Raw genomic sequence first — 24665 nt, 5'->3', positions numbered from 1 at the left:
TTTTTTTCTCCAGCTATTGGTCTGTAGTGTATGTAATAGGTCCCTTGACCCAGTTGTCGGTTCGGTCTTGTCTCTGACTGTAAATGAACTCACGTAATGATAGTCTCTAAAGGGGAATGACAGCTTGAGCGGTAATGACTGTGTTAGTCCTTGAAGTCATGGAGAATACATGATCTGTGGTTCTTTTTAGGAGAGGACATTTGTGTGTGTGTGTGTGTGTGTGTGTATCTGTGGTCTCTGGCATTGTCAGGCATTGTACTCTTCTGTTTGATGTGGTACTTTGTTCAAAGACCAAAAGTGCCTCACATGTGTGCATTTACAACATACTCATTTGTTCAGCAATCTACATTTACTTCTGCCTGTAAGGCACGTTCTTCCCTCTTTTTCTCCGTCTTTCTCACACTCTCTCATTCCAGCTGTCCCACTGTGCGTGCATACACATACACATCACCAGCCTTTTAATCTCTCTTACCTTCTCACGTTTCAGAGGTGACTCAGAAATGATACAGCATCTCTCCTTCTTTCACGCTCCCATTGGCTACGAGACGAAAGGGGGTAGGGAGATGATTGGCAGGTGGTTTTGGCCTTGGTTGCTCCTCTATGGTGATTGGCTCAAATATTACAGGTCTACTGTTTCAGGAGTGCACCTGTATTTTTGCCGTGCCAACTGACACACCGATATGTGAAGAAGGCGTCCCCGTCCCCTTGCGCGGGAAGCAATGCCATCTTCTTGAGAAATGTTAGGTCATTAATCTGACTGAGGCTGCCTCAGTGATAAGTCACACCTATCGGCATGGTCAGCGAATAGATCCGTCGCTCATGATGAGAGAAAGCGTGTGTGAGTGTGTGCGTGCATGTGTGTGTGTGTGTGTGCATTGTAATCTTATCTTGTAATAAGAAGACAAAAAGGTTTGTTTGGTATATTGCACTAATGCCAGGAACGAAACACGCACATGCACACACACACACACACATTCACACAGGCAATGAGGTACCTGAGGTATGCCTAGTTTTATGCCAGAGTGTGACTGATGCCAGGAAAGTTTGGCAGAGGGAGCATCAGAGAGAATGCCGAAGACAGAGCTGCCAGCAAGATGCCACTTTACCCTCAGAACATGCCTGCCAGCCATGTGGAAGGCTGCCTCGAATTGCTTTGGCCAAAACATACACACACAAACACACACACACACACACACACACACACACACTCAAGCAAACTCACACACAAACATACACCATCCACACACGCTCACACAGACACACACATTCACTCTCAAACATACACACACACTTTCCCTTCATAATGTGTTTTTAGCTAGGAAGGCAAACATCCCTTTATGTGTGGCTAGTTTATGATTGTGATACAAATCATCTCCTGAAATGATGTGCAGTATGCACATAAAAGAGTGAAACGTTTATAAGATTGCTGCTACAAACATGCGCTGAGCTACAAACTCCGCTTCGGAACGCCTGTGGCTTCAGCCGGAAAAATAACAAGTCAGAATCGATTTGAATGAGATCCCGACCACAGTCATGTCTCAACAGGCGCATGCATGGAACAGCTCCATAACGACACAATTACACAGTCAGCGTAGGTAGGCAACGTCTTTTTTCTGACGGCTTCTGCTGACTTATGCTTTTGTATGTAAAGCCTGAACAGTAAATGATCACATGTAGTGCTGTGTCTGTAATAAATATATGATTACATGTTAGTTACGCACTAGTTACATGTGAATAGAAGCGTATTTGGTTATTAGCAGCTGACTTGGTAAACTGAAGGGCTGTGTTATAGTGTGTGAGTGAGAATTTGGGAGAATATCCTTGGGTCTCGATGGAAAGGAGCTGGGGGCAGGAACAAATAGCAGTATCTTTTGCATTCATCGTTTCTTAGGCCACGGAAACTTTTCCCACACTCTGGACAGCCTTACGGAGGAGGTTTAGAGAAGGACAGTTAAAACTGGCGGGATGCACAAGAGGATTAGCTCCTTTGAACGTGGAGCGGATCTCTGCTTCCATAATGACTCAAGCATGTTCCAGATATTTTAAAACATGGGGAGAGGATTTGTATGTCGTACGTATGTTCACTCACACACACACACACACACAGCATACTGGGACAGCCCCTTTGGGTTACAGCGCTACACATCAAACAGCTACACACTCCTCTTGCATTTGAGCAGTCATTCTTATCTGTCTTTTATCTGTGTATGTACATACATCCACCCTAATAAAGTCATATATCAGCTCAGTGTGTGAGAGCAGGGAAGAGTTACCGACCAGTATAGTCTTTCAAAGCCATGAGGAGTTGTCTGAGAGCTGGGTTCATCCCAGTCTGCCATACAGTCGTACATCTCTCTGTAGCCCAGAGCTGAAGTACAGAAGAGTTATGTTCTAGGTACGGAGCCAAAAAGAAGGAGATTTATGACTGCCTGTGTTACCTTCAGACAAATCTGTCGGAAACACCTGTGTGTATGTGTGAATGTGCGTGTGTGTAATGTGTGTGTGTGTATATACTCCTGTAAATATCTAAACATTTGTGCTCTACTCATTAGAACAGAAATTAACCCTCAGTGGGAATCTTTTCCTCTTTACTCCACTTCTCCTTCTCCTTTGTACTCTTCTCTTCCACTGTTCACTGTTCTGTTCACATCTCTCTCTATACATATGTTGCTGTGCCGTGTCATACTGTGGAGGAAAAAAAACTAACAAACAAAAAATATGTCCTGTTTCACCAATATATCAGCATTGGTTCATGCTCTGTCAGTAAATTGTGAAGAAAAAATGCATGAAACGGGGAAAGGCGCCCATTGGTAAATGTTTTCATATGACACACGTAGTTCTCCCAGCAGAGGGCGCTCTCGGTTATCCTTTTTTTTTCTCTCCAGACTGGTCCGTAAGCATTGGAATGACATAACTGTATTTAGCATTGCCAACAGAATCTGCTGACTCGTAGGAACGTTGCTCAACAATTTGTAAAAAAACAGGACTTGGAAGTTGACGAAATAGCTGGCCAGGACATGTTCTTTTCTCCTGTAAATAAACATGATCCTGGCACTCATGTCATTTCTATTATCTAATTCTAGCTAACACAAGCTTAATTCTGCAGCAGATTACCAGCAAGCATGCCACTTCTCTACAATGTTCTAGCGGGTTAAAAAAATGTGGTGAGTTAGCTAAATCCTTTATGTGATAGCATTTAAGCTACTTAGTAAAAAGTAGCAGTAAAAACAGTAAAAAATTATATTAGAAACCTGAGTTTTTGCCGACGGGGGTTCTCCACACTGGATTTCGTTTGTGTTAAACGCTCACCATTGTCGTCACCAAATGTAAGCCATCAATCTGTCAGAATGTGACGTCATGGCAACATTCCTGATGTTCCAGGCTCCTAAACAAACCACCCATTCCCTGGCCTTGCTGTGTGTGATACCTCACGCATAACTCAGTAAGAATGGGAGCATGTCTGTGACCACGCATTTTTAACAGGCTGCCGCTAAAGACGGACACATGTTGAACTGGCTAGTGGTACGTGTTACCACTTTGGAGATGAGCAACAGTTAGCTAGCAAGAGAATCTGGTTTAGTGCTAGTTGCGCGGAAAACGCCTAGACACAAAAACTGTTAGTAGATATATCAGCAATCGATTTATTTTGCCCTACTGTTATTGGACCAAACATTTGAATGTCATCAGACTCTAGTTTATGGCTCTAAATTTGATCATGCTCGAGAGCAGCTGTCAAATGAAGGTACCAGGAACTAGCAGGATAAAGTTAAGGGTGCATTTGGCAAATGAGAATCTTTAAACACAAAGCAACACAGTGGTGTTTGTAAATAGCTAATTCTAACTTGCTGAAGGCATTCAGCTAGCTCTTTTGCAATTTAGAAGCAAATTGGAAGATGTACCATTTCCCAGAACTCAACTCTTAGACCCTACTAGAACTCAACAAATACAAGTCAACACTCGGAAATAGAACACAGCTGCACGTCAAATTTAAAAAAAAAAAGCAACAGTTAACATTAGCTAGCTTGCTAAATAACGAAAGCAGTGTGACAACTGCTTTTTCCTCACCTTCGCAGCTCTTGAAGTGCAAACGACAACAGGAAATAGGAACTCATATTGGGTACTGGCATAGCTAGGCTAGGACAGACCCGGGACTAGTCAGTAAAACCAAAAATCGCTAAAAATGAAAACACACCCAGACCAACATACATATCCATCTTTATGTAAGCAGAGACTGCAGGTAGTGTGAGACAGTCTGTAGACAGAGTTAGCAGTTGTGGAGAACGAGACATATTCAGATGCAGAATCACCTATCAGACATAAACACACTACACACACATTCACACACTCAGTGTGTGCAGAATTTTTTGTAACCATATAAAGGTTGAGATATAAAAGTTATGCATGACAAAACTGCATAATAACTCAGTGTTTACGATTATTCACTCTGAAAATAATTTATATGTTAATATAGTAAAGCACTTTATGTGTTCCCCTCTCAATTATACACTCCACTACCAGTGAACCTAGACTTAACACGCTGTAGACTACAAAGAGGTTACCAGAAGAGTGTGTGTGTGCAAGTCAAAGTGTGTTTTTGCACAGATGTGGATTAATGGAACGTGCTTAGTTTGCGTGTGTGTGTGTGTGTGTGTGTGTGTGTGCACGTGTGTGTCCATACAGATGTGAGTTTTTGTAGTGTGTTGTTGTGAAATGTGCTTCAAATGCTAGCTCTCTTTGATGCTAATTTATTCCATTCATTAAAGACTTTTAGCGCTCGCCCTTTGCTTCACTCGTTGTTTCATTACGTTGCAATCTGTTTATGCTGCTAACATGCCGACTCTTCTCTGAAATGCAGCTCTCAAGGGTAAAAAGGCAGTGTGTAGTCACACGCGCACACACACACGCACACACATACACATGCGGCACAGCCTTTGTTGTTTTTGCTTTGTCCGGCTTGATGAGTATTTATTGGCTCTTTCCCACCCATTAAACTAAGTCTGCCTGCCAACACCTGCTAGCAGCTGATTAACACTCTCTTTCTTCTCTCTCACTCTTCTTTTCCCACTCTTGCTTTCTCTCTCCCCTTTTCTCTCTCTCTCGCTCTCCCTCTCTCCCCTTTTCTCTCTCTCTCTCTCTCTCCCTCTCTCTTTCTCTCTTTCTCTCTCCCTCACTGTCTTTTCATCTATCTCCATATCTTATCTCTTTTTTCTCTCTGGGTTCAGCTTTGGGTCACAGTTTTGTGTGCATGTGAGAAAGTGAATGAGTTGAGCGTGTGGGTGTCTGTATGGCTGGATCTGTGTTTATAATTTGTATCAGAATATTTAGTTTTGGTAGCACACAACAATCTGGAACTCTGCGAAACACTAACAAGAGGTTTCAGAAATTCCTCACCCAGATTCCTAATGCGGGCATGCAACAAAACATGCATGTCTTTAGGCCTGCAGGGTGTGCAATGGCAACGGGTGCAAAATTCTGTGACATGGTATTACATGTAGGTGTACCACCCCTTCTACCTTCAGTCAAGCGTAACATCCTCTTCAGAAACTTAAAATATTTGGGACCTTCTGCGTTATTGGCTGAATCCAATCAGCATGTAGATCCCACAATCCCAATCAGCTGATGACATGGGATCCCACTACAGAGAAGTCCTCTCTCCAGCATGGACTGACCAACACCAGTATAATCTCACATTATATTTTCATTCGAGTCTGCTCCTCAGGTCACTTACAGCATTAAGAGGCATGAGGCCATCAGGTAAAGAGCTAAAATGTGTCTAACAAAAAGATGGGGGGGGGGGGCTTCATTTGTTATATTCCTGTGAAGAAGATAGCAAAAATCTACAAGAACGCTCTCACTGTTGCAGTGCTATTAATCATTGCTGGTAACTCCCGGGGATCCTTTCGGCTATTATAAACAGTTCCTTCAGACTACACCCATCGAGCACCCAATGACCCCTCACAGCTGGTCTGTCAGCCCTGATACACCCATGCTGCCCAGCCTCTCATTACTGATGCACAATTAATGGGCTCGTATCCATTCCTCCTTTCACTGAAGGTGTGCCCCAAGGCTCAGTGTTCGGTTTTCTGCTGATTATCCACCTACCTCCTCTCTCTGGCCCAAATCATCATCAAACACTTTCCACTGCTACTCCAGTGACACTGAAATTTATGTCCATAAAAAACCCACCTCCAACTTTCACCCACCATCAATGGCAAGATGCTCCTTACAGATCAAGTCCCGGATGTCCTTCAGTTTTCTAAAGAGAATAGGTATCTTACTGTCTAGACAGTAAGATACCAGTTTATGGATGGAATACTAGTGATGTGATAATTATGGCGATGCATGGCACCACTTAGTAGCAACTACAATTTAGGCTTGTTTACTTAACGTTGCATCCAATTTAGATATATTTTAAGTATTTGATCTTCACCGCAACTACTCCAAACATCCTTGATAAACAGCACAGAAACTTTACCCTCCATACCCTCCCCTGCAGCCACTGTCCCACAACATATCACGCCAGACAAACAAAACAACGACAACAGCAAATGCCCTCAGCATTAGTCACATAAACTTCACTGCCATTTTTACACATTTTTCAGACATTCCCTTGGGGCTCCATGGCCCACCCCTAGTGCTTGGCCCCCATCATCGCTGAACTCGGTTTTGGTTTTACGCAAGCATTCACATTGTCCGAGAGGATAGATGACTAGTGCTTGGTTTGGTTTACCTTCACTGTGGTTTTTGCTTCTTTTCTCATGCACACACAACACAAACACACACATACAGACACCAAAGCTGCCAGGAATTGACTGTATTCAATCCTGGCACATAGATTCACCTTGATGTAGTTGTAGAGTAGCCAGGATTGGCCAGGACATTGTCAGGGCACCTGTGAACCCGTGACCTTTGTGACCTGATTTTGGGTCAGCCAATAGCGACCAGGAGTTCCATAAATAAGCTCTCAAAAGTTTGATAAGTGCCCTGAGGGTCACTCATCTGTAACCTGTGATTTAGTTTTCCAATTCAAACCCTGTTTTAAATGTATTTTTTATTGTTTATTTATTTATGTATTTATTTATTATTTATTGTTTAATCCTTATGGACATCTGACCATTTCAGGGCTTGGTGTTTCTCTCTCTCTCTCTCTCTCTCTCTTTCTCCCTCTCTCTCTCTCTCTCTCTCTCTCTCTATCTGTCTATCTATCCATCTAACTATCTCTTTCTCTGTCTTTCTCTACTGTATTGTGAAGCAGATGAAGCCATGCACTTCATGTTTACGTTTCACTTCAAAGAATGCCTTGGAATTCTGCAGAATGAATTTCATCTGGAACAAATACAAAATTGAACTGAGCGTCTTAAGCAAATCATTCCTCTTTTTTGATCTCTGGATGTTTTTCGGAAAAAGAGATATTGCGTGCAAAGCCGCGCAGACAACACGAAGAAACAACTGTAATTAAAGAGAGCAAGACGAAGTCGTTTATTGAGAAAAACAACTCTGTAGCCAAATCAAACACAGCCTGGGTGGACGCTCGCTCTGGTCAGCTGTTTCTGAAATGCCAGCCTGTGGTTCCTGTCAGCTTGCAGAGAGAGAGAAAGAGTGTGGGAGAGAAAGAGTGAGAGAGGGAAAGAGAGAGAAATTTTTTAGCGATGCAACTGTGCCCAGTGTACCCAGGAGCTGTTGATTTGGCTGGATTCATTCTCTCTCTCTCTCTCTCTCTCTCTCTCTCTCTCTCTCACACACACACACACACACAAATTCTGTGCGTGTGAGGGACACAGTAAACTGAGTGGGAAAAAAAGCCTTTCACAAAAATGCACACTCATTTCAAATATGACTGTCTTCCATTTGGTAGAAATTTGTAACGTTTTTCATTGTTTATTACTATTGCCTTTCTGAATGTACAGAGAGCCAACATGAAAAGGATATGATTCCTTCTAGTGTAATGCAGTTTAATTTTTGGGATTTGTATTTCACTTGGAGTTGTATGTCCTGAGGATTTTCTGTAGCATAAGGATTTTCTGTGTTTTTTATTTGTTTTGTTTTTTTTGAGGTTTCTTTTCGTTTTGTTTTGAGCAGCACTGTATGTCAGACATGCCCAGTTTAATTTGTGGAAAAGGCCTAGCAATTACATGAGTAACTCAAAGGCTGGCCTTCCCTTCCCTTCCCTTCTCTTCTCTTCTCTTCTCTTCTCTTCTCTTCTCTTCTCTTCTCTTCTCTTCTCTTCTCTTCTCTTCTCTTCTCTTCTCTTCTCTCCATTCTGCAGTGGTTTGAAAGAAGACAGGAAAGTAACAACTGAAAAAAGAATTGAAAATCCTCTGTAGCTCTCACACAATGAGCAAGCTCCTAACGGGCTCCAGATTTCACAAGCTTGTTAAGAGAAACCTGCCTCACTGTGTCTGCTCATTTAGCCTTGAAAAACGGCAGTCTAGGGTGCTCTCTCTATGTGTGTGTGTGTGTGTGTGTGTGTGTGTGTGTGTGTGTTATTTTTAACGATCTCGAAGCTCTGGAAACATGCCATCCCAAATTTAGCCTTTTTAAATCACAGCCAGGCTATTTTTAAAGAGAATCTGTGTGTGCATGCATGTGTGTGTGTATGTATGTGTATGTGTGTGTGTGTGTGTGTGTGTGTGTGTGTGTGTGTGTGTGTGTGTGTATGCGTGTGCGTGTGTGTGAGAACAAGCATGTATGCAAACGCATGTGTGTGCATGCACATGTGTGCGCGGCCGCATATGTTTCTGCAAGTGTGCGTTTGTTTTTGTACATGCACATACCTATGGTTTACACTCACCTGTAAATGTATTTTACCGTCACTGACACATTCATATATGTGAAGTCACAATGTCAGTACAGAATGACATATAGAAAAATCTTTCTATAATAATAATGTCAAAATAATTTGGATATGTTCTATGTTCACTAAAAAGCATCTCTCTCTCTCTCACTCTGTGTCTCTCTCTGTCTTACAGAGTCAAATGGAAATGGAAAAAAGAAAGATAAGAGGAAAGGTGAATATCTTTATTCCAATGATAAAAGTAAATGTGAAATAAAATAACCTCTGTCCAGTAAAATTGAATGAACTCTTGATGAATTTAAATGAATGGAGTTGATGTAGAATGGGAATTACTGTCTTTCCTCTTCTGTTCCTTCCTCCTCCATAGGGAAAAGGGGCCCTCCAGGGCCTCCAGGCCCTCCGGGGCCACAGGGGCCACCTGGAATACCAGGAATTCCAGGGATCCCCGGCAGTAATGCTATGGGACCGTCCGGGCCACCCGGACCTCCTGGACCTGCCGGACCTCCCGGCCCTCAAGGGCCCCCTGGACCCCAGGGCCCTGCAGGTACACAACACAAAAGTCATATATACATATACAAAACCAGGTACACAAAACACAAGTCATATATACACACACAGAACCAGGTACACAACACAACAGACAATCAGTTACAAATACACACATACACATGCATTACACATTCAAACTCATATTTTTTGTCATGGGCAGACTTACAAATACATACATTCTTCACACACATTTACAACATGTACTCACAAACCTCATGCACACATTCACTCTCTCTCTCTCTCTCACTGTCTTTCTCACACACACATACCCCTCTACTGCAAATGCTCAATGTTTTCTCTCTCCCTCTCTCTCTGTGTGTGTGTGTGTGTGTGTGTGTATGTGCCTGCGCGCATGTGTGTGTGTCTCTGCGTCTGTCTGTGTCTGTGCTTGTTTGTGTCTGTTTGTGTGTGTGTGTGTGTGTGCGCGCGCGTGTGCGGGCGCAGGAGGTGCTGATAAAGGCAGACAGCGGGATACTCAGGTATGGTTATGTGCTGATGAATTTCCCACTTCCTCATTAACATCTACTATCAAATCCTGGCCCTCTGGCCTACAGTACAAAACACAGATAAACATCTACTATCAAATCCTGGCCCTCTGGCCTATAGTACAAAACACAGATAAACATCTACTATCAAATCCTGGCCCTCTGGCCTACATTACAAAACACAGCCAAATATCTACTATCAAATCCTGGCCCTCTGGCCTATAGTACAAAACACAGATAAACATCTACTATCAAATCCTGGCCCTCTGGCCTATAGTACAAAACACAGACAAACATCTACTATCAAATCCTGGCCCTCTGGCCTACAGTACAAAACACAGACAAACATCTACTATCAAATCCTGGCCCTCTGGCCTATAGTACAAAACACAGATAAACATCTACCATCAAATCCTGGCCCTCTGGCCTATAGTACAAAACACAGACAAACATCTACTATCAAATCCTGGCCCTCTGGCCTACATTACAAAACACAGATAAACATCTACTATCAAATCCTGGCCCTCTGGCCTACATTACAAAACACAGATAAACATCTACTATCAAATCCTGGCCCTCTGGCCTATAGTACAAAACACAGATAAACATCTACTATCAAATCCTGGCCCTCTGGCCTATAGTACAAAACCCAGACAAACATCTACTATCAAATCCTGGCCCTCATGCCTATAGTACAAAACACAGATAAACATCTACTATCAAATCCTGGCCCTCTGGCCTACAGTACAAAACACAGACAAACATCTACCATCAAATCCTGGCCCTCATGCCTATAGTACAAAACACAGATAAATATCTACTATCAAATCCTGGCCCTCTGGCCTATAGTACAAAACACAGACAAACATCTACTATCAAATCCTGGCCCTCTGGCCTACATTACAAAACACAGACAAACATCTACTATCAAATCCTGGCCCTCTGGCCTATAGTACAAAACACAGATAAACATCTACCATCAAATCCTGGCCCTCTGGCCTATAGTACAAAACACAGATAAACATCTACTATCAAATCCTGGCCCTCTGGCCTACATTACAAAACACAGATAAACATCTACTATCAAATCCTGGCCCTCTGGCCTATAGTACAAAACACAGATAAACATCTACTATCAAATCCTGGCCCTCTGGCCTATAGTACAAAACCCAGACAAACATCTACTATCAAATCCTGGCCCTCTGGCCTACAGTACAAAACACAGACAAACAGACAGATCCAAATGAAGACTTTTCATTCTTTACATTTACATTTATCCCTTTGTACTTTTATACCTTCAGCTGGTTTTATGTAACCAGCCTGACATTGTTGACGTCTGTATGAGACTGCCTTTATGAATTAGTTACATAACATGTACAATCAAATTTATAATCACATTTACTAACAATTACAATCACATTTACAACCTTCATGAATTACAGTTACATAACAATTACAATCACATTTACAACCTTTATGAATTACAGTTACATAACAATTACAATCACATTGACAACCTTCATGAATTACAGTCACATAACATTTACAGTCACATTTACAACTGTTATTAATTACAGTTACATAACATTTATGATCACATTTACAATCACATTTACGACCTTTATGAATTACAGTCACATAACATTTACAATCACATTTACAACCTTGGCAAAATAAACAGCTGGAGCAATCTGTTAAAAAGTTATTCAAGAATTTCAATGACACAACAAATCAACTATTTTTTTTACAGCTACAATGTTCAACTGTGATAATTATCTGGTAATTAATTTAGTAGCTGTCAAACTTGTGTAATTAGGCCCCCAGGGTGCTGTGACTTAAATGAATGCACTGAATTGAAAAATACAGTAGATTCAGTGAGATCTTGACATGTAAGTGGAAATGCTTTATTGATGCTTTATGTGCTGAGGCCATGCTGACAGATGGGGTGATTTTGTTATTTTTTTACAGCCTGCTGTGGTGCACCTGCAGGGCCAAGAGACCACCATTCAGGTGAAAGAAGGTAAGAGTTAAAACTCACACACACACACACACACACACACACACACACACACATACATACACATAAATGCATACCTTGTGTGCTAGATTCTTGAGACCATCCATTAGCTTCTGTTGTAACAAAAGTAAAGTAGAAGAACCTAATCCTAACCCTAAGAACATTTCCACACTTTCAGCTTGACCAATCACAGCAATATCATTTCTGCAAAAGCACCAATGAAATTTTTTTCTCCAATGGGGACTATGATTTTGGCCCCAGGTTGACAAGGTGTCCCAAGTAGAATGGAGTGCATTTCAGTAAAATGTCCAGTAATACACACACGCGCACACACACACGCACCCGCGCGCACACGCACATACATGCGCTTACTCTCTCTCTCTCTCTCGCGCGCTCTCTTTTTCTCTCTCTCTCTTTCTCTCTCTCTCTCTCTCTTTCTCTGCCTTGTCTGGTGCTTTAAATTCTGCTTTTAATTCTCTTATTGTAGTGCAGATGACCACTCCAAAGTCTCTGAGTTTGTCCAGTGTTTGTTTGTCCTCTGTTTGATTGGCTCAAACCACACTGCAACCATAAAGTACAGATAAACTGCACAGCTCAGTGACTCAGGAACTGATGTCACACATAGAGTGTGTATGTGTGTTTGTGTGTGTGTCTGTGTGTCTGTGTGTGTTTGTATGTGTGCGTGTGTGCTGTGTGTGTATTTTTGTCCAACGGCGGATTTTGAGTGACTGCCTTTTCTCACGCTGAGATCTTTCAGAAGGCGTGTTGAGGAACTGGAGAATGATCTTCATGCACCAGCGTGTCTTTAAAATACACTCTCGCTCTGGCGAGCTTGAGGTCTTACAAGACGGCACCTACTTCATCTATAGTCAGGTAGAAGTGAGTACGGTCCCTGGCCTACGTCTCCTTTACACACACACACACACACACACAAACACACACACACACACACACACAAACTTTCAGACACTCCAGTTCAATAGATAAAACAACCACCATCATTAATTTAGAATTTCTATTGTATGTACACACACGCACAAACACACACAGACACATTTTCAAACACTCCAGTTTAATAAATACAACAGCTGCCATTGTTAATCTTGAACCTCCATAGCACAGAATGATTACAGTAGAGTAGGACTGTAACATCCAGAATTATTCCCTGTTACATAAAAACACTCACATATTGTCACACATACATACATACATACATACATACACATGCACATATTTGATATATGACAGCACTTAATGAATTCTATATCACTAATAAACTCTCTGTTATGTGTTTTTTTTTGTGTTTGTGTCTTTGTGTGTGAGTCTGCGTTTGTGTGTTTGTGTGTGCATGTATGTTTGTGTGTGTCTGTGTGTGTATGTGTGTGTTTTTGTTGTTGGTTTCAGGTTTACTATCTGAACTTTACGGATATTGCCAGCTATGAGGTGATGGTGGATAAAACTCCGTTCTTGAGATGCACTCGCAGTATTGAGACCGGCCAACGCAAGTTCAACACATGTTACACGGCCGGCGTCTGTCTCCTACGAGCCAAACAAAAAATCTCCATTCGCATGGTCTACGAGGACACTTCCATATCCATGACCAATCACACCACCTTCCTGGGGAGTATTCGTTTAGGTGAGGCCCCGCCCCCAGGACACGCCTGAACCGACAGACGCCGACCTTAACTTCCAAGATGGTGACGATAGAAACCATGTGCCCATCAGCACGACCGATCAACATCTTCTGGAGGGAAGCTCCGCCTACAAATGAATACTCCCATTACCCTCTCAGATCCGCCATATCGACACACCTCCATTAGCATAACCAATCACAGCGCGCATCTCTCAGACAGGATGTGCCAAAGGGAAACCCTGTCAGCGGGCTATAGCTGAGCCAATGAAAATTCTTCTTCATCTCCCACGAGCCCACGTCCACGTCTCTCAACAAAACCGCTTAGTGCAAAACTCTCGCATTCATCAGTGGGCCCAACGTCTTGTTCCGGAATGTGCAGTGTTTGCCAGTTTCAGCTCTAACAAATTTTTACCAAAGGTTGTGCTAAATGCTCAAAAAAAAAAAACCCAGAAAAACATTGCATAGTAAAAAAGAGCTATGCTTTATTCTCTCACTCCTCGATTCATCTCATCCTCAAACCCCGTGCCTGTGTACTCCATGACTCAACACTGATGCAGTAAAAAAGCCAAGGAACCTTCCTGATGAGGAGATACAAACTCTTCGACCAATCAGATACACTGAATTGACTGTGGTATGTAAGAGCGTAACGGGAGAACTGAGCATAATGGCTCGTTTCCTCTACTCTCCAGCATGGGGTCTTATTACTCAAGCAAACATGGGTAACAGTCATCGGGACTGCCTTTTCTAGAATTTCAGGCCGAAAAAACCCAAAAGGTCCATGGCTCGAATCCAGTATGTGGGGTGGGCCGGGGAAAAATGAATTGGTGATGGAAAAGAAAAACTGCAGGTCCATATTCCTGGTTGAAAAGAATGCCCTTTTAGCCTTGAGGAAAAGGCAGTTAAACCTACGCTGCTTTAAACAGAGGCAACATGGGGAAAAATCAGGTCAGGTAAACTTAAAAAGTCTCAAGATTAGTCTTGAGTGTGTTAATCAAAACATGTGTATTCTAATATACTATTAATCCATATAATTTACTGGACTTCACAACATACATATTTGCTCTATCAAAAGTTTGTAAAAAAAAAAAAAAAAAAAAGGAAAAAGAAAAAAAAAACACAAACTTTGCAGAGGACCACAAGCTCTTTGCAGAAAGTGAAATTTTTATAGGGGATCCAATAAAATGTTAACTTTAATTGGAATCAGCTAAAACTTTTTCCCCTCTGTGGAATGGTCGCCTTCCAGAGATTCATCCAAAACTTTCTCCATAAGTTACTCTGCTTGTTTGAACATAGAATAGTTTGACTTTTCTACATTGTATCAAACAGGCAAAGAGACACCAAAGCAGTTATTTAATAAATATGAGCTTGGAAGGGATTTTACGAGAGAAAAAAAAAGTCTGCAAAACTTAGTGAAGAGTGAAGCGAAACTGAGGGGGGAAAATCGTTAAAAAAATATTATTAGCAAACAACACTTTTTGTTCCAACATCTTTGTTGCTCCAAGCTTTGCTGACTATTTTTTTACTCTTATTCTTTCAGTGTGCTCTTTCTTTAGCACTGAAAGAAGAAGAAACTTAATGTGTTGCCAAGAATACTGATAACTTTTCTGTTCTCTGTTGGAAGAAGCACTGATTTAAGGCTGGATAAGATGTGTGAAAGCCAAAAACAAAGGCAAACATTTTTGTTTTCATATATATCCTTCTTCTACACTCATTTACCACAGCGAAACACTAAAGGGCATGCAATACACCCATCAGACATCACATCCCCTGTGAAACTGTCTTTCAGTATGTGTTTTGCTCTGATGTCTGTTTTTTCCTGTGCATGTTTACATTTTTTTTTTTTTATGTGGGAATTCATCTCTTTGACAGGGTGGAAGGTTTGCTGCTTGGAACAAGTGCTGTGCTGACTGTTCGTTTTTAACTCTCATGTACAGAAACGTTTCAGTTGGTTCGACATATCTTATGTACATGCTATTTGATGACTCTGGGTCTGGCCTAAGCTAGCGATAGAGCAACAGAAAGGGAGGGAGAGGGAAAGACTATATGTGCGTTTGCAAGTGTGTGTTTGTCGCTTAGTACAACTGAGTGTAGCGTAAAGAAGCGGGTACAGAAGTTCCACGAAAGTATCTCAGATCCGACGCTCCTTCTCGGGCTAAAATGACGAATCAAATCGCGGAAAGATTTTGCTGTCTCCAGTCTTTCCAGATAACGGAAAAATTGTTTTTCTTCGGTAGGCCTTCACTCAAATCGTAACACTCGGCTTGGAACCACTTGCAGTGCCTCATTTTCCATCCCGACTAAAATCAAGATGGAAAATGAACTGTAGACTCCACAAATCATATATTATGAGTCAACGAGTGCAGCTGAAAAAAATGATTGTCGCTTATTTGTCGCTACATAGAGCTGTGCTGTGACTATCTTTTTTTGTGTTTTTTGTTTTGTCTTTTTTTAAATGGAGATTTTTAACTTGAACACATCGAATGGGCATGCTTCCACATAGGTTTAAAGGGGGAAATGAGGAAACTGAAGCGGATTTAGATATAGTAACATTATGTCATCAGTTAGTATACTTTATCAGTCACAGTGACCATGCCTCTCGTCTGTTGATGAGGTTTTCATTCATTGTAATATGATTTTTTTTGTATGTCATTTAATTTGACTGATCTTTGTAGGTAAATAACGGCATTTGGTTAACCTGTCTTGCTGAAAATAGTGTACATTTGTAAACTGTATGGTGATTGTAAATATGTATATAGGATTAAAAAAAACTGTTTCTCCTCTTGCATTTTCTTTAGTAATGTTTTGTTTTGTTTTGTAATATTAAATGTTTTTTTTCACTCATAAACTTATTTGGTGAATATTTTGTGTTCTTTTAATTTGTGTTGTGGCCATACACTAACAGCTTTCCGTCTCTCTCTCCGTCACCCTCTCTCTTTCTGTGTGTGTGTGTGTGTGTGTGTATTTCCTTGAGGGACTAGGCAAAAGCTGAAATTCTCATAAGAATTCAGTCAAAGCACGAAAAAATAAGTAACATTTTACGTGTAATTATTTAGTAACTCGTCATGGTGTCATTAAAATCCGAATTGCAACACAAGCTTGTACAGCGGTAATAACATTATGTTATTAAATGGGTGTTCAGCGACATCTGCTGCCCAGACAGAGAACTACACCCAAATTTTGGATCGCTACATCGCTGTCAGACAAGCGAAATTTGAATCAGCATTTGAATTGCCCTGTTTTCCCACTCATTAAACGAATTTCAGTCAGAATTATGACAATTTAATTGCAGGCAAGAATTTAGTGTGTCCCTTAGAGAATCTCAGATTCCCACTCTGTCACATATAATAGCTTTAAAAGGCCTACAGCGAGGAGAGTTTAGCCGTGTCTTATCACGTGCTCTGTAAACACAGCGCTATTGCTGTATAAAACATGCAAGGATAATTGCGAGAATTATTACCTCCATTAAAATTACAAACTCATGTAGGTAACTGTCTTGTTTTACTATCCATGTTATATTCTGCCTTCCTGATTAATCATTTAATCACTCACCAAGATAGTCTGTAAAAAAGATTCATGTCAATACATTTTAAAGTATTTATTTCTCTTTTTGGTTTGTTTATTGTTTCTGAAAGAGAGATAATTCATTTTGTCATTCAGAAGTTGAGGAAGACTAACAAGTCACATGGTCTGTTTGGTGTGTTGTGTTCTTATGTGGATTGGTTTCTGGATGTGTTGACAAGCTGAAACTGAAGTTCTTTGGTTTAAAGCAAAGGAATGTGTGTGATGTTGAGTCGCAGTGGAGGTGAATAGAATAGAGTACCATTCAATGCAGTATAACAGAGTTCCACAACATCCATTATAATACCCCATCCACCATCACAAAAGACTTCAAACATCTGTCCTTCAGTCTCCCAGTACACACCGTATGTGTGTGTGTGTGTTGAACAGGAAGGACAGAGGAGTCAATGTTCTCTCACACCCTGAAACTTGTCCTTTCTTTCAAAAACATGAATGTTTCCTCACCTTGTGTCTTGTCCATTTGACTAGGTACCAAACACACTTTGCAAAATGCCCCGTTGGTTGTCCCGGGGCAAATTTGCTTCTGTTCCAGTCACAGAGACAGGTGACTAATGTTAAACTGAAACAAATTCTTAACTGTTAGACTTGATGTTGCCCTCATGATATGAAGAACAAATCGGTGGACTTGACATGACTCAGCATAATCAACAGTTTTAGTATTTTGTTTGTTTTAGTTCACATCAGTTCTTTTTTCCATAAACACTATGTACTGGAATTTTAATATCGCTTTTTGTGTCCTGTTCAGTCTATTTCTATTTACTTGGAAAGGTCGACAAGGTCAAGATAAAAGCAACCTTACGAACCTTTATGAAAAAAATGTGTGTACAGGATCGGTAAAAGTATGAAGGTAGACCACAGATTTCAAAAAGATTGTTTTGAATCATTAAATTATAGTAGAACATAAGTAACTGGGAATAGGAGCGGTAGGTAATTGACAGAGATCTGTGGTCAAGGATTTATGGGACATAATGCTTTCTCTGAACCTAGTGTAAACCTGGAGCTCCTCTCATCCCAGGACAGGAGAGGGAAATCCCTAAAATCCCCAGTCTCAAAGAGCTGCGATGAGGGCTGGGTAAATACACGGAAGACAAATTCTCTCCCAGTGATTCTTTGTATTGTGTGTGTGTGTGTTGTGTGTTAATCCCCTCTCTATGATGTCTTAGTGTCCCCAGGAAATATTTTAGAGCCTCTAATCCCACTCTGACCACATGAAGTAATGAAGCCTTACCGAACCTTACACAAACTCTCTCTCTCTCTCTCTCTCTCTCTCCCCGTCTCCTCAGTATGTTCTATGCAGTGATTAAGCATTTGCTGAATAAAAACAGCCGTCACTCGAGGTTTCCTAATCACTCAGTTGGGTCAGAATGGCCATAATCTTGTTGATTCCTTGAGCACTGATAAGAGATGGTTTGGAAATTGAATTAGTGAAGCGAACTGCTTGGAGTCTTTCTTTAGAAAAAAAAATCAAACGGCAAATTTAATCTAGTAGACATTGTCTGTTGCTGACCAATGGGCGGAGCTGTTGCACCCACATCAATCATCAGAATCGCCACTGAGTTTCGAGTGGTCCGCTGGACTTTGTGATCGCTCCTCAGACGGCATAGGACCACTGAGTTTCGAGCAATCTTAAAGTCGAATGAATCCAAGTCCCCTATTTTAGTTCGTGTAAATTATTCTGACTTGAAGCTTACGGAAATGAATACAGTCTGTGTCTAAATCATTTTCTAAGAAAAAAAAGCTATGTTTTTTGGCGACATTTTCCAACAATTTGCAGTGACGAGCCGATGTGAAGAAATGTCATTGAAAAGACACCCACTAAGGTGATTCACACTTCTCTATCGCCGGACAAGAACTGTGGCACTCATTGTGGACTGAGCCACTGTTGTAGACATAATCAAACAACGAGGTGACGAAATCTCGGTTTTTCGTGCATTAAAATCGTGTCGTGTATTGGAAATTCTGTCGAAGGAGGAGCCAATCAGGAAATCGTGAATTGTAGCAAGTATGTGTTGATCACAAGAATGAAACCAGAGATCCGAAGAAAATGTATCAGAGCAATCAGGATCTCGGATTCGTCAAACAGAAGACCGCAAACAACTTTTTGATATAGAATGTTGACTGTCACTGTCAAAATAATGGATTACATAATGGACACCGTGCGGCATCTTTAATGCTTTTACAATGTTTCGTTTTGGTAAAGGCCAACAGATCACAACAATAAATTTATAATTCGTCTCTCTAAGAGATTATACCTCAAAATGCCTTGGAAGAATACGATTAAAATACAGTACACTATGTAAAATACGTTATACAAATAATATATATACAATAAACATATGTTTACATGTTTTCAAGATCGGGTATTCCAGTGAGTGCCTGCTTTATTGTGGTGGTCCACTGCAAAGCTTGATAGGTTTGAGGGGGGAAAAAAGAAAAAGCGGGCTCGTCCGGGATTTGAACCCGGGACCTCTCGCACCCTAAGCGAGAATCATACCCCTAGACCAACGAGCCGCTACGTATTATACTTTCAGATCTACATGTGTTCAACCAGGACCACAAACGCTGCGCATTTTTTTTATATTACTATTACAAGCTATTAAACAACGTTAAATATACTACAAGCTGGTTTAATCAGGATTTTGTGGAGAGATTTGTATGATTAGTGATACAGCTGTTACACAACTTCGTTATTACAAAGTCTGCTAAGTACATACAAAATGACGAAACAGAGACAAACGTCAGTGTACATTTCCCTTTTACGTGTGTTGCTAAATCGTGCCTTTTCTAGGATAATGCAAAACAAAATAAATTCCAAAATAATCATTCAAATTACTGGTGAGACGACAATGTTTTTCTGCGCTGAGCGTGTGTACAGCCAATGGTAACACTTATCTGACTATGTTAGGCCAAATCAGCATAACAACTCCAAGAGTTTACTCCAAAATCAAGATTTTTTTTCTTTGTCTGCTAAATTCTTGCTTTCAACTTCGCTCTAGACTAAATGATCAGCGGGTATATTGCATCGGCTAAATACATGACATCATTGCAGTTAATGACTTGATGACTCGCCGAAATCTAAGCAATGCGATCTCGATAAAATCATGGACTCCATTTTTCTAATTAAAAATAACGAGCTCATTTTCCTTTAAATCAAAGGGGATTTTAACATTTTGTTTTGTAGGCTGTTTTAAACGTTTGCTAAATCTAAACAAAAGCGATGTACCCTTGTTAATTAAGAAAAGTAGTGACTTCGTCGGATTAGACCGGGGAAATAGTTAAATCTATTGTCGTGCAAATTGACATGATGTTGATCCCGTTTCAGATGAAATCTTCAAAAGACTTAAGGCCAGCTAATTACTTCTCTTAGAAAACGCCTTTATAGTCAGACCGTCTAACACTCTGAATAACCTACCTGAACAACTGAACTGATTAAATTGTAGAAAAGAGTCGACAATGTTCTTCAGTTCTTAAAAATTATTAAAATTTAAAATGCATTACGATATTTTCACACCTCCTTCCCATCTTATTCATTTGTTCTTAAAATGTTAGCTATACAACCTTAACACAACAGAAAACTCAAAATGAAGTAGGCTACTCATAGCCTACAGCCAACGTATTTCATTCTCTGACTGCTACAAAGCGTCACGTTGTCTTCCATAGTCATCTAAGCACAACACTCTCTGATCCACTATTGTATCGTGCCTATAATGTACTCATCTAAGTCCGTGAAAGAAATCAGCCTACGACCGCACCTAAGGAAGGTAAATGATGGAAATCAGAGTTGCGGGGAAATGATCCACTTTACTGTGGTCGCTACAATTTGTGACCCACTATCCATTCATAGGTTAGAAAGGGGCGTGGTCAGGGACAAGCATTCCCTATAAAAACCGACCCTACAGAGGTCATCAGTGTCCCCCTAGTGACTCTCTCAGGCTTACAGAAGCCCGTGTAAGTGCAACAACAGATTGTATGGACATTTGTTTATTGTAAGTTACCAGGGACAATTGAGAGGGTTCAAAGACCCTGTCGATATTTTTAGCATTTACCAGGGGTCAACACTTAAGGATTTTTTAGCTGGATTTGTAACATAAAACAAAGACTGAGGATGAAATTTCTCATGGATTTACTGCTCTTTTTCGTGACATTTTGTTTACACGCAAACCACTGTGCTGGTATATATTGGCTGTAAGTATGACTTTAGTTATTTCCTCTTTCTTTGACATTCTCTGTATTGTTAACCTTGTAAGTGTGGTAAAAAGTGTGTGAATCTGTCACAAACAGTCACTTCTCACTTTATTCATTCATTAAGTCAGTCGGTCATCCATGCAATCCTGTGCAATAACCTATTACTGAACGCTCCTGTGAGCGACAGGATATATGTTGTTTCTTGGTTTGTTAGGATTGCCCAAAGATTTGTTTCCTGTGGAAAAGCCCGTTTTTTTCGGAACTTGTATGAAGTTCCCGCAAACACGAATAATACAAGTTACGTGTGTACACACACGAAAACGACGATTATTTACAAATAAACACAAACGTCATCATTGTAGTTTTATCTGTCATTATTTACTAATTTATTGTGGTTATTTTCAGTGGGCTTACGGTGAACGGAAGCTCGGTGGGATGGAATCAGACGCATCACTGTAAACTCTTGGACGGGCTCGCACCAGATCAGCAGCAACTCTGCAAACGGAACCTTGAGCTCATGCACAGTATCGTCCACGCGGCCAAACTCACCAAAACCGCGTGCAGGACATCTTTCAGCGACATGCGATGGAACTGCTCCTCCATAGAGAGCGCGCCTCACTTCTCCCCCGACTTGGCCAAAGGTATAATGTTACACGGCTCTCCATCTTAGTTACAGCTAAACTGCACCCATTTAACCCCACAGTAAACCAAGACTTGTGGAACAGACATGAGTAAATTTTGCAAGGTGTTCGTATCATCACTTGCCACATGTGTTTGATAAGTTGATTTAAGGCAACGTATCATACATTTAAGGCTAGTCTTTGTATTTCTTTTTAATACATTTTTTTAAATACTCATGCTTTTGTCTTTATGATGAAGATAAAGCTGTGTTAGTTGTCAGGTCAGTAGGCCAGGCTTTGAATTCAGAATTGTCTGGATTGGCATATGTACGTACCTCGCTTGATTTATTTATGTCCTCCAGGCACTCGGGAGTCTGCGTTCGTTTTCTCTCTGGCTGCGGCTGTACTGAGTCACTCCATAGCGAAGGCCTGTGCTTCGGGAGAGCTCCCCAGCTGCTCGTGCGCCCCTGCCCCAGCAGAACAGGCCGCTCCGGACTTCCGCTGGGGCGGTTGCGGAGACAACCTCCGCTACGGCGTACAGATGGGTTCTGCTTTCTCAGACGCGCCCATGAAAAACCGCCGGTCTGGATCACAAGCTTTCCGACTCATGCAGCTTCATAATAACGCTGTTGGAAGACAGGTACTTCATTGCACTGTACCTGAGAGGATTTAATCACTCTAACAATCGACTCCACCCTCACTCGTTCTGTATAGCCATAAATAATAGCTGTAAAGCAACAAAATTCAAATATAGATCATTTTTAAATTTATAGTCCAATCACATTATTTGGTCAGAAACAGGTGCTGGTACCCCAGTTTTGTGCAAAACTAAGTCAAAATCTATAACATCTAAATAGTTGCTCAGTGAGCTATAATTTTTTGTCATTGTGCATATTATTCATGGTGTGATGTCTGTGTTGTGCCCAGGCTCTGGTCGATGCCTTGGAGACGAAGTGTAAATGTCACGGTGTGTCTGGCTCGTGTTCTGTGAAGACCTGCTGGAAAGGCCTTCACGACATCAGTCACATTGCCGCCGAGCTCAAGTCCAAATATTTGGCTGCCACCAAAGTGATCCCTCGAAACGTGGGCACGCGACGGCAGCTGGTGCCACGTGAGATGGATGTGCGGCCCGTTCGGGACAGCGAGCTCGTCTACCTGGTCAGCTCCCCTGATTACTGCGCACACAACTCCAGGCAGGGATCATACGGCACACAGGACAGGTAACTCCCAAACTGCGTGAACCCATAAACAGCTCACTCCATAGAGTCAGTATACCAGAGATGGATCAGTTGGATCAGTTACTTCAATCAGTTTGTCTGTCTTTGCCAATAGATAACAGTTGTCACAAAACAGTGGTGGCCAGGAGAGAGAGAGAGAGAGAGAGAGAAGACACGAAAAAGTGAACATTGTATGGTTAATCACCAACTCATATCTCTATCTGACAGCTTTACTTGACAATACAACCATATCGCAACAAACTGCCTGCACACGTACAGTGATCAGGCTGATAGACATGCTCAACAATAGGTTCCACAGTGTATTCAATTAGAGCAATCTTATACACAGATTACATAAACAGACTTGCCATTGTGATTCCGTGAGTAGATTTGTAGATTCATTTTGCCGACACTCTTTTCTAGAGTTATGTCCAAGTTTGTCTATGTCAGAAGTTGGAGAAATTTCAGAGTTAAGTGCCTCTCCCCAGGGAGACTAAGAGAAATATAGAATGGTTGTGGATTTGTACAGAAAGCAGTCAACGGATTGTTTCCTTTACCACACACCACTACTACTACCCCATGGATATGATGCATAACAGAGCTGTTGTTTTCACAGTGCTGTGATCGTGAATTTTGTTCTGTAGTCATTCTTCTCTCTCTCTCTCTCTCTCTCTCTCTCTCTCTCTCAGACAGTGCAATAAGACGGGCAGTGGAAGTGACAGCTGTAACCTAATGTGTTGTGGAAGAGGGTATAATGCCTACATGGAGCGCGTGGTCGAGCGTTGTCAGTGTAAATATCACTGGTGCTGCTACGTCACGTGCAAACAGTGCCAGCGCACCGTCGAGCGCTATGTCTGCAAGTGAGTCACAGCATCAAGGAGAGGAAGACCGCAGCTCAGAAAATGTAAAACTCTGCTGTGTTCGGGCCATACCATATTTACCCAACTCCTATTAAACAACCACCTCTGACTGTTCCTGCCGATGTTGTAGTCATGGTAACGGTTTGGGAGAGGCTACTGGGAAAAACTGGAGTCAAACAGCAGAGAGGAGAGAAAAGAATGGAAATTTGCTGCTCTCTAAACAAACATTCTTTCATACTCCCTAAACCTCCAGGAAAGCATGTCTCTCGAAGATAGCTGCTGAAGACTTGGTGTAAAAGGTATAGAGTGTGAGAGAGACGTGGAGAGGCTCCTTGTTGAATAACAGAACAATAGGATGGACTAAAAAAAAAACATTAAAAAAAAAAAACAAAAGCCCCTTACTGCTAAAGGACTGGGTGACTCTTTGAGTGGAAAAAAAGCAGAGCCCAAACTGTGCGAATTCTAATGATTAACCCGGGTTTAGAGAAACTGCCTGGAGTTGTATTCAGAGATGCAGAGAAAGAGAGGAGAGAAGGAGGGAGTGACTGAAAGACAAAAAGACTGTGGGACTGCATCCACAACTGCTCCTTTGGTTTCCGTGCGTTAAGCTAATCTCAGGCGTTACTGTGTTTCAATAGTGTATTTATTGCTTACATTATTACTCATCAGTTTGTGAGCTTCTAGTTTGTTTCTGAAGATTTAATGTATATTTACCCATGAAGATTC

General features: G+C 41.3%; 2 protein-coding genes and 1 non-coding gene across 3 annotated transcripts in view; 2 read left to right on the top strand and 1 right to left on the bottom strand.

Annotated features, from left to right (window-relative positions):
* The window catches only part of eda (ectodysplasin A), a 44513-nt gene extending 30906 nt beyond the window's left edge, over positions 1-13607 (top strand). Inside the window, exons 4-9 of the mRNA XM_030783045.1 lie at positions 8970-9008; positions 9162-9338; positions 9791-9822; positions 11797-11848; positions 12594-12724; positions 13250-13607. Coding sequence (XP_030638905.1) covers positions 8970-9008; positions 9162-9338; positions 9791-9822; positions 11797-11848; positions 12594-12724; positions 13250-13510 — 692 coding nt within the window. The 3' untranslated portion in view covers positions 13511-13607. The remainder of the gene's footprint in view (positions 1-8969; positions 9009-9161; positions 9339-9790; positions 9823-11796; positions 11849-12593; positions 12725-13249) is intronic.
* Positions 13608-14408: 801 nt separating this feature from the next.
* On the top strand, positions 14409-23943 carry wnt11f2 (wnt 11, family member 2). The gene is made up of 5 exons (XM_030783044.1): positions 14409-14428; positions 21648-21883; positions 22225-22502; positions 22790-23082; positions 23769-23943. The coding sequence occupies exons 1-5, from the start codon at positions 14409-14411 to the stop codon at positions 23941-23943; spliced, it is 1002 nt and encodes a 333-aa protein (XP_030638904.1).
* On the bottom strand, positions 19497-19568 carry trnap-agg (transfer RNA proline (anticodon AGG)). Its single transcript has one exon. It is a non-coding gene; the product is annotated as a tRNA-Pro (tRNA).
* Positions 23944-24665: the final 722 nt, after the last annotated feature.

This window comes from Chanos chanos, chromosome 8, assembly GCF_902362185.1.
Source record: "Chanos chanos chromosome 8, fChaCha1.1, whole genome shotgun sequence".
In the NCBI taxonomy this organism is placed as follows: domain Eukaryota; kingdom Metazoa; phylum Chordata; class Actinopteri; order Gonorynchiformes; family Chanidae; genus Chanos; species Chanos chanos.
This window is presented reverse-complemented; position numbering and strand designations above follow the sequence as displayed.